The sequence below is a fragment of the Panicum virgatum genome, chromosome 8N, assembly GCF_016808335.1.
Source record: "Panicum virgatum strain AP13 chromosome 8N, P.virgatum_v5, whole genome shotgun sequence".
Classification (NCBI taxonomy): domain Eukaryota; kingdom Viridiplantae; phylum Streptophyta; class Magnoliopsida; order Poales; family Poaceae; genus Panicum; species Panicum virgatum.
This window is the reverse complement of record NC_053152.1, coordinates 835,843-850,751: the sequence shown is the minus strand read 5'-3', so window position 1 is coordinate 850,751 and position 14,909 is coordinate 835,843. Positions and strand designations below refer to the sequence as shown.

Below are 14,909 nucleotides of genomic sequence, written 5' to 3'. Positions count from 1 at the left end.
ATATATACCCCTCCAATTGGTCATTTTGAACTCTCTTGACACCAGGCAATACTCATACACTCATTCTATTGTTGAGAGCCACCTTGAGCTTCACATTCCACTCATTTGATCTTTCAATCATCCAAGAAGCAAGGCTAAGGACTTGAGTAGAGAGAAGCTTGTGTGCATCCGTTCTTGTCTGGGCGGCTCCGCGTCTGGAGGCTGGGGCGGTGGGGCCTGGGGCGCTGCTCGCTAGGGTTAGGAGCGGTGGCCTGGTGGAGCGGTGGGCTGGTGGGCTGGGCCACTGGGCCAAAAATAAACAAATAGACTTGAGTGGGCTGATTTCGGGTAGTTCGGGTAATTCGGGCACCGTGGCCCAATACCCGAACTACCCGTAATAATTTCGGGTACCGTGGGTTAGAACCCGAATTGGGGTTCGGGTTTTTCGGGTTCGGATTTTTCGGGTTCGGGTTCGGGTTTTTCGGATTCAGGCTTCGGGTTTCGGGTATTTTGCCCAGCCATAGGCTTGGGGGACTGGTCTGACCGGTCTGCTCTGACAAAGTTTTTGGAAGATTGGTATATATACCCCTTGGCCCTCTCTTTCGTGGGCTGCTAGTTCACTGGCTATTTTTGAGCTCCTTGAAGTATTTTCTTGACCAGCTAGCTCTCCCCAACACTCTTTGTGAGTTGTGCTAACTAGATTGCATATCATTTGATTGGGTTGAGAGATTGAGTGTGTGAGCAAAGTGACCATAGTGAGAGCTCGATTTCGAGCAGCTGGGAGCAAACATAGTTTGAGCACTCTTGGTTCTGTCAAAGTTTTTAATTTGCATTTGTTACTCTTGGAGGTGAGCCTCCTAGACGGCTAGGCGTCGCCGGCTAGCTCCCGACGGTGTGGTGAGCAGTGGCAAGTCTGTGCGGGCATGATCTTGCCCCCTTGATGGAAAGAATCAAGATAATGGAAAGGAGGAGTGGTTGAAAAAGACCCAACTCAAGGGATCGAGTTGAAAGAGACTCACGCCCAACGAGTTCCTCAATGGAGACATAGGATTCACTTTGGTGAATCTGAACTTCGGGAAACAAATCCTTGTGTCTCCACTTTGGTTTGCCTCACTACTTATTTCTCTACCTTCACTTTATGCTTCCGCTTCGATCTACTTAGTTGTATTGTTTCTGTGTGTGCAGGGACTAGAAATATTTTTCACATCACCTACAGAGGCACTACATCAAGTTGTATTTATGCTAAAGTAAAAAAAGGGGAAAACTCTGATATTTGAACAGGTTTTGCACAGGACCGGTCTAACCGGTCTCTCCAACCGGTCTGACCGGTTGCTTGCTGTGCACTGCGACTAAGTCTTTGACCGGTCTGACCGGTCTGTGTGCTGACTTGTGTTTTAAGTGCTGCATTTTGCAGAAATTTTTAAACGCCTATTCACCCCCTCTAGGCGACATCAAAAGATCCTTTCAAGAAGACATTTATGACAGCGACACAGTCTCCAAAGCATAACTTTGACTGCTTATTTTTATAAAAATATTTGTTGAAAAGTGGTAGGTATATTTTTTATGTAAGTGCTTTTTAAGACAAATATATTTATATGGCTTTCACTTTTTCAAACTCAATAATTTAAAAGTTATTCATGATTTATATTGCCAATGTTTGACTTAAACCTTGTCCAAAACGACATTTTTTTCCGATATGGAGGTAGTATGGCATATTTATTTGGCACAAATACTCAACTAATTGATTTTTCACTTTTCAATTTAGTATTATCACCAATTTGTACATGCTGATATGAGCTTCTTTCTTGTTATAATTTATTCCTCAGGTCTCCCATATACATTCATGCATCCATACATACACGTTTAATTTATGAAATTTATACTACGGCCTGAGTGTCAATGTGAGCACAATTAACTTTGTCGACAAATATATACTTCCATTCCAACATAGGAGATCTATTTGTTGAAGGCTCACATCACTATTTATAATACTCCCTACATCCTCTTTTGATAGTCCTATTTTCAAAATTGAATTTTATTTTTTAGTATTTCAATTTGAGTTGCAATCTTGGGAATGACACAAACAACCCTTTTAATTCTCATGCAGAGTAATACTTAACTCCTTAAACAGAGATTGGTGCGACGTTGACACCGAGGAATCCTGACGGAAAATTTTCTCACTACATGACTTGATTAATTGAATGATAAGTAGAGTCATCCTCCTCTTTGGTCATTATGCCAGTATGAAATAATTCTATCAAAAGAGAACGGAGAGTACGTAGTTGTGAAAATATCTCATAAATTAAGTACTATATAGGAGTACATGGTATGCTTCGAACTCTATGACTTGGCTTACATATATTTCTCCTTCAAATTTAAGAACACGCTCGCTCTTACATCAGATCGATCGGACACATGAATCAAACCCTAATGGTTCATTTCTGAAGTGCATGCTGACACATGGATCAGACACTGCACGCCTCAACTTTGAAGTATATATATCGTTACTATATATCATATATGTATGTATGACTGTATCTTCTCCGATCGTCATGGTCGTTGAATGGTCACGGTGACAGAGCTGCAAAGAATATATGGGAGAAACAGCAACAAGAATGTCATCACAGATCAAAATCTAGCTACTGTTAAATTGCAGGGAATAACTGTAAGGCAGCTACTGTTAAGTTGCAGGGAACTAGAATGCTAGGAGGTAGCTAGCACAAGAGCAATTTGACGTGTTATTCGCCATAAGTAGTAAAAGTAAATTGCATTGCTCGCTTGCCTGCAGATGGCTTCTCCCAGACGTCAGGAATTCGGCCGACGAGCGGCGGGGTTTGCTGCCCACCAGCTGCATTATTAATTGTGTTCAAGCCATCATCAGCCATCCATGGACATGCAAGAGGATTGAGGACTTAGCAGCCATGGAATGGAATGGAATGGAAGATCGACGACACTACTCACTGAAGCAGATGTAGAGGACCTGGGGTGGAAGCACGACGCCGCAGGCGATGGGCAGATACATCATCCGGACGGGATCCACAGGCTTGGGCAGCATCTTGTTGACGTCGCCCAGGATCACCGGGCACAGGCACCGCAGGGTCCGGTCGCCGTCCCCCGCCGCCGACGAGGTGTTCAGGAAGGCCCCGAGCCCGCTGCAACACTCGCTCTGCGGCGTGGGGGTCTCCGACTCGCTCCCCGTCAGAAACGTCCCGCAGGTCATCAGCCCCGCCAGCGGCGTCACGCAATCCATCGGCGACGATGGAGTTGAGCCACCGCCAACGCTGCCCGGCAGCCCGGGGAAGCCAGACCCAGACGGCGGTGCCTTGGGGCAAGGCGGCTGAAACACCGGCGTCGACGGCACTGGTGCCGGCGGTGCAGGCCTTGCGCTCGGTGCGCCCGGGAAGCCGGGTGCTGGCGGCGACGGTCTCGCTCCGGGGAAGCCAGGGAAGATGGGGCTGCGTGCCCTGCCGCCCGGCCGCCCAGGGAATCGGAGCGCGTCGGCGTCCGATGTGCCTGACGCTGCTTCAGATGGCCGCGCCGCCGCCATGACGGCAGCAGCCACGGCAAGGACGACGGCGATGCGTATCGACATGGATGGCACTGCACGGAAAATGTATGGATCGACTGACGATGAACAACGGCTTCTACCTGTGCTTACTGCTCTGCTCGATGATCTAATGTCCCGCTTTATAACTCGCTTTGGTGATTGTCATTTCTAATTCTCCATGGCCCCCCAAAGGCCGTGGTTCTTCCCTTCCATTTTGAGATTCCTAGTTTTCAAAAGAAATGCAAGTCACCTGTACAAGGGGAAAAAATGCAGCATTTCAAGAGAGCTGTATGATTTCCTACGAACAACATCATACCTGCAACGCAACTGTCCCTCATGCAGCAACTAGTAATAATTATTGTGTCGTCTGCACCAAATAGTTGCACGTTTGGTTTGCCGAGTCTGTAGCTGCAGATGCAAGTTGAAAGTCTTTCAGCTACGAATAACAACATCATTCCTCATGCAAGTTAAAGCAAGAAAAGAGGACGGTGTAATATATTAACTTGGGTTTTGCATCATACAAAAATTGAGAAATATTCTGCATTACATGTAGGCTTAGCACCCCTATTTTCTCTATATAATACTACATGTTGAAATCTCTCTGTAGTTGACTGCAAATTCATCCTAGAAGGAAAACACTGCATTTAAAGGCTTTCTTGATGACCTGCCATTCTTTGAAACAAGCAAGGAGGTTCAGTATCGACAATTGCATGTCTTGCCGAGACGATTCTTTCTGCATTCATTAACATCGGCGTATATACCTTGCAATTTGCATGACTTAGTTCCTGCCATGCAGGTACCGGTACAAAAACCAAAAATTATTCTACTACTATGTGTAGTCCTAACACTCCTCTATGTATCTTGATCTATCTCTTCCATATGTTGAACTTTTTCTCTGTATTTAACTCCGAAATAATCCAATCCATCCTGAAAGGAACACTCAAGATTCAAAGGTTCCTCCATGAATCTGCTGCTCCTTGAAACGAGCAGTTCAATATCCACAGGGGAATGTCCTCCAGCAACCATGCTTTCTACATGCTGAACGCATTGTCTATCTCGTGTCATTACCTCCAGTAGTTATCTGTAGAGTCAAAACCAAGAGAAGAAAACAGCAGAAGCAAACAGCTTCAGTCTTGGTGATAATGTGAAAATATATATGGTATCAATTTTTGGCCCTTCAGGAATTAGGATGCCACAGGAGCCGCCTTAAGCCTGGCAAGACTTGTCTGGAGCCGCCCCAAATGAAACGCAGTGAGAAGCCACAGGAAGCAGAGCTGATATGAAAAAGGAAAACAAAAACAATGACTCTTCAGAGATCTATCCCAGGACCAAGTAAATGAGAGAAGAATAAATTTATCTAGCAATCCTTTTATTATGTAATAGAAGAGTTTGAGGAAGTGAGCCTAGTTGAGGTGGGACGAATTGGGTGTACACCCACCACCCAGGTTCATGTCTCCTACTTGAATTTGGATGTCTATTTCTTTATTTACAATGCCACCTAGTTAGGTTTTTCCTAATATAAGGATTTGCTTGCAAGAGTTAATCATTTTCTGCATTTGTGTATAATAATTTTTGACTTTACATCTTCTATATGAATTTTGGATTCCTAGTAGACTTTGTGTTCAGTAAACAAAAATGTCACCTAGAAACTCCTGAAACGCATGCCCTCTAATGGGGATGGGAATCCTTGCAGAAATGGAAAAGCTGCTTGCGTTCTGAGCACTAAGCGGAAGACTCCATGTGCAATTTCTTTTTTTTTCTTAACAAATGAAACTAAAGCAGCAGCACATGTGGACTCTGATTAAACTAGTTTATACTAATGAAGTATAGCATGTTGATGGAGTGCATGTATGCATTTCAGCAATACACCTCAAATTTCAATGGGCAACATGAAACATGAAAACCACGTGCGAAACATCTGGAAAGAGTTAGCAAAAAACTACAATATGATTCATACCGGCAATGCATAGAGGGTAACCATGGTTGCTTTCTTCTCAAGTCTGCTGAACAGCAAACTATAAATTCCAGCAGCTGTCGCATCACCTAGCCTTTGGACAATAACATCTATAGAAACCTACAAGAAAACACATTTATGTTTTAAATGTAACAAAATTTGCAAAACCAAGAGGAAAAACAGGAAGCAACCTAAGAATATTTTTGACATCATTCGGCAATATTAGCTAACATACTTTTAAAGAATCTGATACTCATAATAAGGGAAGTAGTCAGCTGAAAAAATGACTTTCATCAAACTTAGATCCTTAAATTTACTCCTTTTTCTGCAACTTTATATTTTGAGAGATTGATATGGCTCTTATGTGCACAGTGAACTAAAATTGCAATATTGTTATACAATCAGTCTGAAGGTAGCATGAGGATGTTTTGGCACATTACCATCCTATTTGAAATAACATTGTGAAACCTTTCAAAAAGAAGTCAGAATAACATAAATATTAGTTACAGAACATTTTGTATGCCTGATTCTATGGAGTACAAAGTCATGTTGCCTTTCTCTGCTCTTGGTCAACAAGCTCATAATTAGATATGGAACTAATCTTGTACCTTGGCTTTGTACTTTTCATCCAGTGATACAACTGTAAACAACAACTCCCTTCCGGGCCTTGTCAAAACATAAGTGATTACCTGTAAAGAATCAAAGATTAGGATAACAGAAAACTAAAACAACTCCTTAGATTCCTGATTATCTGAATATAGCAATTATAACACAAAATATATACAACACTGAGTAGGTACTCAACAGCTCCACCTGGTATTGAGTTGCAATTTGTGCCCTAAATTAGTGTTGGTAAATGAAGAAAAAAGAATCCCATTGCAGTTGCACTGATAAACCTAATGCTACAATGTGAACCACATCTATGGCAAAGTAGCATTATACGATAAGTTTTGAACATAGCCGAATGTAAAACCTTGTGTAATGCTGCACTGCTTTAGATGAAACTGAATGAAGCAGCATGAATATTAACAAATTTATAGAAAAAAATCATGTCAAATGGTAATTTCGCAGCTTGGGAACCATAGGACAAAGTAGATATATTACGATCCACAAACTCTTCTATACAAACCCATCTTTGTGACTGCTGATTACTAAACTTCAGATTTAATGAGTCTCAAATATGCAAATACAAATGATAATGAATGTGTCATTTGGACAGTAAACTGGAGGTCCCTAATCTATTGATATTTGATACCTTTCGAATTGTTTCGGTGATAGCCACAGCAATCCAAGTTGGCCATACAGCAAGGGCAACCATATTTGAGGCTGCAATTAGCGGAGATGCACAGATAGCAACGGTTACACCAGCAACAGTAAGGATATGGCCCTGATATGTTTGGAAATTTACATAACAGGAATCATTAAAAACCCAAGATTTTGTAACTATAAATACGAGGAAAGTTTAAAATACTAAACCTCATCAATGATTGCAGACCTTTTACTATTTGGTCAAGACAAATCATTATTGTGGATATCATTGGAATTTGGATAAGTTTATAATAATTAACCTCATCAATAATGAACACAGAGAAAGTATAAAATATCAATTTTTTGGAATTTGAATAGGAGAAAACACAACATGAATCATTTGGACTTTATTGCATTGTACAATAAATATAGGTTGGAACATATTTAAGCTCACAGGGGAGTACTCAGGAATGGAAAAAGTAATGAGATCCATTCTATGGAGTATCTTCTTTCTTCAAAAGAATAAATAGAGTTTCACATAACATAAATTACTCTATAAGAAACAAGAAGATCACATTCTATCTGAAACAACTGCCACACAAGGAACAAACATGACCAACTAGTTTATTAAAACCATACAAGTGAATTTTTTCATAGAGTAGATGGAGCCCATACACTGAATACACTGGAAGCGCATGAAAAGCATTGACAAATGCAAATTAGATAGTTTTGCAATGTTGGACACACAATTCAAAATTGATCTTGTAGTGTGCAGTCTGATGAAGTCTCCTGTTGTAAACATGACAATCATTGAAATAAGGAAACAGACTACAAACAGTTACATTTCTTGGAATTAAGGAAACAGAAGACAAACAGTTACATTTCTTTCTCATGATGTTTGGCATTCTAGATCTACATGGTAGTATTTTGTTTCTGGGATATGAAGACTCATTCACAATATAATGAGAGAACTTGGAAATAGATGACTGATACAGTGTACCCAGTGCTGAAAGCATGACAATCAATAGAACTAAGGAAACAGACTACAAACACTTTACATTTCTTTCTCATGATGGTTCACATACAAGATCTACATTGTGGTAAAAAAATTGGATGTGCAAGCTCACTGAAAATGTAACAGGAATACATGGAAATAGATGGCTGAGGATAGTTTGGAGATGAACAAAATACCGTCAAAGTGAGCTGTCCCACAAGAATGAAAACTGCTATAAAGCTGTTTATCAGTGCAAATGTTCTCCTTCTGGCAGCTGGACTTGATATTGTAGTAGCTATTATTGTTACTTTCTGAAAATCATGGAGAAAAGGTGTGATTTGGAGAGCAATGATGAGTCCTTTGTACAGATCACGCAATTAAAACTAATATGTTCAAAGGATTACAAGCAAGCTTTACGGTGCATATAACGATACATATTTAGAATACCCATACCTGAAAATAAAAGAAGGATGAGACCACTGCACTTAGCCATAGAAATAGAGATATGTATATCAGGTAGGGCGAGCGCAAGATGAGCCAGAAACCTTCAAACATTACAAAAATCTCAGAGCTGGCCTTTCGAGATTGGAAAGGCGATGTAGGCGAAGTGACCAGTGAAGACATTTCATCATCAGTCTCTGTGTTTTGTGTATTTTGATTCTTTTCTGCCCTGCAGTCAGCGAAAGATACGAAATGTTTTCAATTCTAACAGAGGAACATTACCAAAAAAAAAATCAAACTAAATCCTAGTGGTGCCTACAAACTCAGTGTAAAGGCAGCTTTCCTCTCTTTTTTTTTCCTCGAACTGGAAGGAGCTGCCCATCAATATTAAGATATATAAGAAGCAAAACAGATGGTACGACATTATCCAGAAAACCCAGAACAGAGAAAAAACAGAAACGGAAGAAAAACACCTAGGACCTAATGGCAACCTTTCCAACTTGTATTTTCATCATGAATCGAAAAAAACAATAAAGTTTATAGTTGATCACAAAGAGTCAGATTTATAAATTATCTTTGTGGCAGCAATGAACCACAAAAAAATGTCCATAAAAGATGCAGATTGTAGATTGGTCATCTCAAAGCAACAAGAAGAAATCAATAATGTTTATAAAAAATGTCCGTAAGAATCACATACCCTGTTGGAGACAGTTCAACTAAACCCTGACTATCATCAATGCAAATTCCTTTAGATGATACAGCAGCAAGTTCCATCAGGAGGGACGAAAAAAGGAGCATAACTGTTCAGAAGATACAAAATTGCATTTGAGAAATACCATACATGAATTGCTATGGTACGAGAATATTCATAGAGAAACGTGCGTACAGGGTCCTAGCCATGCCATGCTTGCAGCAAACAATGAACCAAAAAGCTGCCCTAGCGTAGCACCGGCCCCAATAAAACCAAACAATCTTGAACCTGACTGAATTGAAAGGACAAAAAAGAGTTGAAACGAAAGGAAAGAAACTACTAAGAATTATCCATACTTGGTGGTGCATTGTAATTGTAATGATACCTCACTATCCATGACATCAATTACCCTTGCCCAAGTTGACGATATTGTAATGAGATTAAGTAAAGCAACCTTCAGATGGAGAGAGTTGTTCGAATTAAATCAGCTTCAATATCCAAAACATAAACAGGATAATTCTAATTAATACGAGAGGACGTACCCAAAGAAACAAGCTTATTCTCACTACTATGTAGAACCAGCTGTGGTTTTCCCACCCTGCATGCTTACTTGAACCATCTTCACTAGACTTGATCATGACATCAAAAGTAGAAGGAAATATAAGTTCTTTGGTGTAAAAGGAAGAAAAACTGTTGCTCCTTGATTAGGAATTCATGAAGACACAGAATGTGGCTGGAGTGTGAAACAGAAGAGATCTTGGAGGATCCTTTTTCCCTCAAGACTTCAAAAAATTGTTATAAGTTTGATGCATGCAGACTCAAAATAATCCAAGATACTGTTGACATATATTACCTGGGAGACGGATTGAGATTGCCTGGGGCTAGAAGCAAACCAAAGCACAAAAAATGCAACAAGAGAGATGCTGAAGAACCTATGTATCAAAACCAAAGCCTGAAACCACAGATATTAAGAAAGAAGTTGATTGTATTCTTAAAATGGATATCTCATTAAGATGAAGAAAAACAAAAAAAACACAAGAAAACTTTTGGTTTGAAAACTATCTTTTGGCCTTAGCAGAATTATCCAAGACATGAGAACTGAGACCCAAATAATGAAATCTCTCAGTGGTGTCAACGTTTTGCTTGCTCTTAAAATGGATATTTCTAATTCTAAATGGACCTGCAACTTCAATCGACCACAAGACAAAGTTTGCATTGTTAGTAACGTCTGAATTCCTAATTTTGACATCAGATGACCAGAAACCAAGAATCAACACTGTGAGTGAAAACATTGAATTGGACATGCAATCCTGCAGTTGAACTCGGAGGAATGCTAATGCAGTTTTTGGACATTCAAGTATTCGACTACAACAAGCTCAAATGCAAAGCCTATAATTTTCTGTTTCTGAACAATCTAAGTGGAGCAGCTTCTGGCAGCAACTTATCTAAAGGAAAAGCACACATCAGAATGGATGTAGTGCTCCCCAGGAAAATAAAACGGCCAAGATCAGGAAAGGGAAGTGGCACAGACCCTGGGCTTGGGGATGGATGGGAGGGAGAAGACGAGGGAGGCGACTGGGGCGGCGAGGACGGTGAGCAGTAGGGAGCCGGCGAAGAGGCCCGGGAGGGTGTCCAGACCCAGGGAGATGGCGCCCTCGTCACGGAGCGGCAGCACCACGAAGTAAGCGCTCAGGATCTGTGCATACACCACAACACAAAATCCTTTGATTCGGGGTGTTGCAAAATTGGAGAAACCATGAGATGGATCGAAGGCAAAAGGCTTACGAAGAAGAAGGTGGCACTGGCGCTGAGAAGAGGACGGATCTCGTGGGGGAGGACGGTTACCACGGAGGCTACCGCCGCCTCGGCGCGTGCGCGGAGGAGCCGACGAGGCGTCGTCATTTCCGGCGGGGCCTTCGACCTGCCAGTAAACAGCCGGCTTGGGTTTGACTATAACCAACCTTTGGAAGAAAGTCTTTGTGCAAATCCTGCCGATCCTCTGGGCAAATTGTGAGCTAAATTCAAAAATACAATTTAAAATATCCCATCCAAGAGTATGAACATTGACAGGGGATACTGTTTGCCTAGGCATATCTCCCAAAAATTCGTTCTGTGTATATTGATTTTTTTTTGGTAAGAACTGCTGTAAATATTGTTATCCAGCCAAGGAGCAACACTTTTGTTGCAGCATGTGCCTTATTGTGACGAATTTGCTGTTGTCTATGAAACGTTTAGACTCCGGATGCATACTTCTCCGAAGCCACAAAACCTTTGATGCGAAATTACAAACAATCTTGCTGTTTTATTTGGCTACATCTGAAATATTTCTTGACAAGTTATTGACAGCATCCGTAGCCTAGCACATGATATTTCTTTCAGCTCCCAGAATATTAACAGATTGCTATCTTAAAACAATTTAGCATATCCCAACTTGCTTGGGACAAAAGGCTATGTTGTTGTTGTATCGTAAAACAATTGCATCCACAATATAAGTACATGGACACAATACAGAAGCCCTTGGTTTATCGCCTTATGTACAAGGAATAATACTATTTTCACCATCGCCGTGCGCTTTTTGTAATCTTCCAATCTTCATGCATCACTCACCAATCCACGGCGATTTTTGTAATCTTCCAATCTTCATGCATCGCTCACCAATCCATCGTCCAAGAATGAGCTGATTGTAGTCTTTTGACTAGCTGGACACGCTTGTACGAGTGCGCACACATCATTCTTCTCAAGGAACTTCTCGCCATTTACCATGATCAGGGGAATGTATTGCAGGACCAATCTCTTGCACTGGCAACCAGATAATAATATGATCAAATGCATGCCATACTTGCATAATATATTAACTGAAGAAGCAGAAAAGAGCTCCTAGTATTAAATTTTAGATTTATACACACAGTTCTAAGGATAAACATTTAGGCAAGTTTTTTGTTCTTGCAGGGAACTAAATCTAAAATTTCTGCAATTTAAGCAAAAGTTTACACATCAATGGGTCGTTCGAAAAAAGTACCAAATTGCTTACCTGCTGGACATGACCTTCGATCTTGTTGCACTCCTTGATGAGAATTTGAATTATCTCAAACTACAGACATCAAATATGAAATGTTAGGTCCAGAAAGGCTGGTATATAAACGGCACAAAGCAATTACCTCCGCATCTGGATCTTTCAGTTTGGACATAATTTCATCAAGAAGGTGGTGGCAAAACACACAAGTGCTGTCACTACCCACACCAGAGAAAAAGGTGGTATCCCTGCACAGGCCATACTGTTTGCAGAACTCTTCTGGCTTGATCTCCGAAATCTTGGCAAACAGCAGAGTTGCATAGGAGTCCATCAATTCAACACACTGCAGAGATAGAAGAATGTTAATGATAACTATAATGAACCTATCTACCATTGTCCTTTAGGGAGTATCTTTCGAGCATGACATGCAGTGATGGGTATTTTTCTTTTCAACAATACACAAACGTACTGTCACCCATAATTATAAGAATAAACAGAAAATCTTACTACCTTCTGTTCCAAGGAGAATGACTGCGAACAGGCATGATGAAGTAATTCCATGATCTTATCTTGTGTTTGTTTCTCACTTAGATAAGTGACAGCACCACTCGCTAAGTTTTCACAAGCAGAGCATATCGGGCTGCTGCTCTTGAGATGGACAGGAATATGTTCCTTGTCGACAGGGCTGTGATCTGGGAGCTCAATTGCGTGAAGATCAACTAAAACTGAAAAAGCAATAAATCCGGTATGATAAGTTTTGTAGGCAGAAGGACTAGAGCTAAATAATGAGGGGCGGTTCATGTGTTTTGAGCACAAATAATTAATTAGTTCAGTCTACATTTTGCAGTATTATGTTTCTATCAGTGTTAATGTACATATCCTAGCTACGCCTTTACCTTGAAATACATGCATAGCAAACTTGGCCACAACAGGCAATTGAGAGAAATAATATAGGTGGGCTATATATGAATTTTGGGTTTCCCACACGGTACGTTGCGACCAGAGTGGCCATCGACATTGCATTACGCAGTGCAGAGGACCATCTGGAGCCAAAGGCAAAGCTTGAACAAGGTAGACTAGCACAGAATCACGTTTGTCATCAAGCTACTAGCTAGAGTGATGCCGGCGATGGATGGATGACCTGATTGAGCTATATTATCATGTATCTATCTATAGTACCGAAGTAGGGGCACAAGAGGGCCATGCTAAATCCCATCCAGAAGGCTGTGGAATCTTACCCTAAACATCTTCACACTTGATCCAGCCTTGTTTGTGGACAAGAGAGATATACGCAAGCAAAAGTGCATCAACAGATGATAGTACTTGTTTCTTCAACGCTAACACACAAGGAACAAGCATGCCATGCCATTGTGTGTTTGGCAGTATATAACGAGAGTGAGTGGTGCTGATATGAATGAAGGTGAAGAGAAGAGAACAGACATCCCTGAGAAGGTAGGAAGGCAAGGCTATGGAGCAGGCAGTAACTAGGGAGGAAGTAGTACATACCAGCAGGATCCCTGGCTTGTGCAGGTGCCCGGGCGACGAGCAGCAAGAGGAGCAAGAGGCAGAAAGGTGCCTTAGATCCCATGGTGACCAGCCTGCCTGCCTGCCTGCACGCACGGGAAGGAAGATTACACTCGGCTGTGCTAATAATTAATTAAATAAAAAGGGCAACGAATCCAAATCCCGACGACGAATCGACTGGGGGGAAACCGATCGACGAGGGAGGAGCAGGGGAACGGGAAGCAATCGAGGAATAAATTATAGAGATGAAACCACAAAACAAATCGAAGCAATCACCTTCGCCTCAGGGAGGAATCAATCGAGGTCGAGGATGAACGCAAGCAATCAAATCGAGGAGCAGCAAAGGAACTAAAAAGGGGCGGGGGCCGGAGGCTGCTTGCTACGAATATTCAATCCCTGTCAGCTTGGCTGGGTTGGCGATGCGTGCCGGATTGGATTGGATTTGGAGTCCTGCCGTGCCACGCACGCTTAGGGTTCACCAGCCAAGAGTAACAGAAAAAAAAAGTCAAACATATCAAGGAGTACGTTTCTATTGATGGAGCATAAACAAATACAAGGTTATATTCCTGTAAGACCATAACCAGCTCGATGTAATATGTAGTACGATCGAGTTAACATGTTGATGAGGAGGGATCGAGTTCGTTGTAGACTTCCTTGTGTAGTATGTAGTAGTAGTAGGTAGTAGTAGCAGCAGCAGCTTGCTTTGCTTTCGTCGTCCTAGTTAGTATGTGTCGACGACGGTCAATTCACCCCCTTGACCGACGAGGTTGTGGCGTTGTTGAGGCAGAGCGGGATCAGGTCTCGAGGAAGCACGACGCCGCAGGCGATGGGCAGATAAGTAATCATCCGGATGGGATCAACTGGCTTGGGCAGCATTGCATTCAGTGCCCCGCCAGTGATGAGCGGGCACATGCACCGCAGGGTCCTGCCGCCGCCGTTGCGCCGTCCAGGAACTGCGCCAGGCCGCGGCAGCATGGGCTGTGCGGCGTTGGAGCTGGCTGAGCGACGTCTGTGAGGAAACCGCTGCAGCTCGACAGGACGGACAGTGAAGTGACGCAGTTGGCCGGCGCCGTCGTCGTCGACCCTCCGGCTCCGGGAGCCGGCAAGAACTCCCGGTGAGGCCCCAGCAGACACAGCTCGCAACAGCCGCATTGCGGCAGTGCGGGAGTCGGCGGGGGCGGGGGAGGGGAAGGGGGAGAGGAATGCCGCTGCCCATGCCGGCCAAGGTGCCCGTGGTGGAATCGCTGAAGCGGCAACGCCAAGGCGGCCGCGGTGGTGATCATGACCATGTTGAACAAGACGATGATCATCTTCATCTTGTTCATGAGCTCTGAGTGAGTTGTGAGTGCTGCTGAGCAGTTGATCGACGTGTGTCCTTGCCGAGGCCCGTTGGCCCCCCTTTTCAACTGGCATCCTACTTACGTTTCGCATCAACACCAAGAGCGGCGGCGAGGAGGTAGGCGAGCATTGACCACACATCATGCATGCATTCTGACCGGCCGGCGGGTGGATGGCTCG

General features: G+C 42.6%; 3 protein-coding genes across 10 annotated transcripts; all 3 read right to left on the bottom strand.

Moving 5' to 3' along the window:
• Positions 1 to 2,258: 2,258 nt before the first annotated feature.
• On the bottom strand, positions 2,259 to 4,638 carry LOC120686258 (leucine-rich repeat extensin-like protein 5). Its single transcript, XM_039968444.1, has 4 exons — positions 4,595 to 4,638; positions 2,941 to 3,934; positions 2,762 to 2,827; positions 2,259 to 2,560 (listed from the first exon to the last, which is right to left on the bottom strand). Exons 2-4 carry the CDS (start codon positions 3,569 to 3,571, stop codon positions 2,547 to 2,549), a joined length of 711 nt encoding a protein of 236 aa, XP_039824378.1. The 5' UTR covers positions 3,572 to 3,934; positions 4,595 to 4,638; the 3' UTR covers positions 2,259 to 2,546.
• On the bottom strand, positions 3,994 to 10,824 carry LOC120686255. 3 transcript variants are annotated; one of them, XR_005680061.1, is made up of 14 exons: positions 10,640 to 10,824; positions 10,386 to 10,550; positions 9,708 to 9,806; positions 9,397 to 9,483; positions 9,240 to 9,308; positions 9,050 to 9,146; positions 8,861 to 8,963; positions 8,268 to 8,392; positions 7,920 to 8,033; positions 7,404 to 7,517; positions 6,736 to 6,867; positions 6,089 to 6,169; positions 5,484 to 5,600; positions 3,994 to 4,800 (listed from the first exon to the last, which is right to left on the bottom strand). XR_005680061.1 is itself a non-coding variant. In XM_039968434.1 (13 exons), exons 1-13 carry the CDS (start codon positions 10,754 to 10,756, stop codon positions 4,711 to 4,713), a joined length of 1,488 nt encoding a protein of 495 aa, XP_039824368.1. In that variant the 5' UTR covers positions 10,757 to 10,816; the 3' UTR covers positions 3,997 to 4,710. The 3 variants fall into 3 exon arrangements, 2 of the variants coding, with proteins under 2 accessions (XP_039824368.1, XP_039824369.1); XM_039968434.1 differs by lacking the exon at positions 7,404 to 7,517 and having other exon boundaries at positions 3,997 to 4,800; positions 8,176 to 8,392; positions 10,640 to 10,816; XM_039968435.1 differs by lacking the exons at positions 7,404 to 7,517; positions 9,708 to 9,806 and having other exon boundaries at positions 3,997 to 4,800; positions 8,176 to 8,392; positions 10,640 to 10,816.
• Positions 10,825 to 11,133: 309 nt separating this feature from the next.
• LOC120686257 (prosaposin-like) lies at positions 11,134 to 14,648 on the bottom strand. Of its 6 annotated transcripts, none has more exons than XM_039968438.1 (6): positions 13,668 to 14,648; positions 13,374 to 13,477; positions 12,378 to 12,592; positions 12,013 to 12,210; positions 11,886 to 11,945; positions 11,134 to 11,653 (listed from the first exon to the last, which is right to left on the bottom strand). In XM_039968438.1, the coding sequence occupies exons 2-6, from the start codon at positions 13,453 to 13,455 to the stop codon at positions 11,495 to 11,497; spliced, it is 714 nt and encodes a 237-aa protein (XP_039824372.1). In that variant the 5' UTR covers positions 13,456 to 13,477; positions 13,668 to 14,648; the 3' UTR covers positions 11,134 to 11,494. The 6 variants fall into 6 exon arrangements, with proteins under 6 accessions (XP_039824372.1, XP_039824375.1, XP_039824373.1 ...); XM_039968441.1 differs by having other exon boundaries at positions 12,378 to 12,559; XM_039968439.1 differs by having other exon boundaries at positions 13,374 to 13,473.
• Positions 14,649 to 14,909: the final 261 nt, after the last annotated feature.

Coding starts and splice junctions, on each gene's coding strand:
- LOC120686258 (XM_039968444.1), bottom strand. CDS start 3,571: ATGTCGATACGCATCGCCGTCGTCCTTGCCGTGGCTGCTGCCGTCATG. Junction 2,828..2,940: donor GGTCCTCTACATCTGCTTCA/GTGAGTAGTGTC, acceptor TTAATAATGCAG/CTGGTGGGCAGCAAACCCCG.
- LOC120686255 (XM_039968434.1), bottom strand. CDS start 10,756: ATGACGACGCCTCGTCGGCTCCTCCGCGCACGCGCCGAGGCGGCGGTA. Junction 9,309..9,396: donor GAATAAGCTTGTTTCTTTGG/GTACGTCCTCTC, acceptor CTCCATCTGAAG/GTTGCTTTACTTAATCTCAT. Junction 8,034..8,175: donor CATCCTTCTTTTATTTTCAG/GTATGGGTATTC, acceptor CATGATTTTCAG/AAAGTAACAATAATAGCTAC.
- LOC120686257 (XM_039968438.1), bottom strand. CDS start 13,455: ATGGGATCTAAGGCACCTTTCTGCCTCTTGCTCCTCTTGCTGCTCGTC. Junction 12,593..13,373: donor ACAAGCCAGGGATCCTGCTG/GTATGTACTACT, acceptor TTGCTTTTTCAG/TTTTAGTTGATCTTCACGCA. Junction 11,654..11,885: donor TCGAAGGTCATGTCCAGCAG/GTAAGCAATTTG, acceptor TCTGGTTGCCAG/TGCAAGAGATTGGTCCTGCA.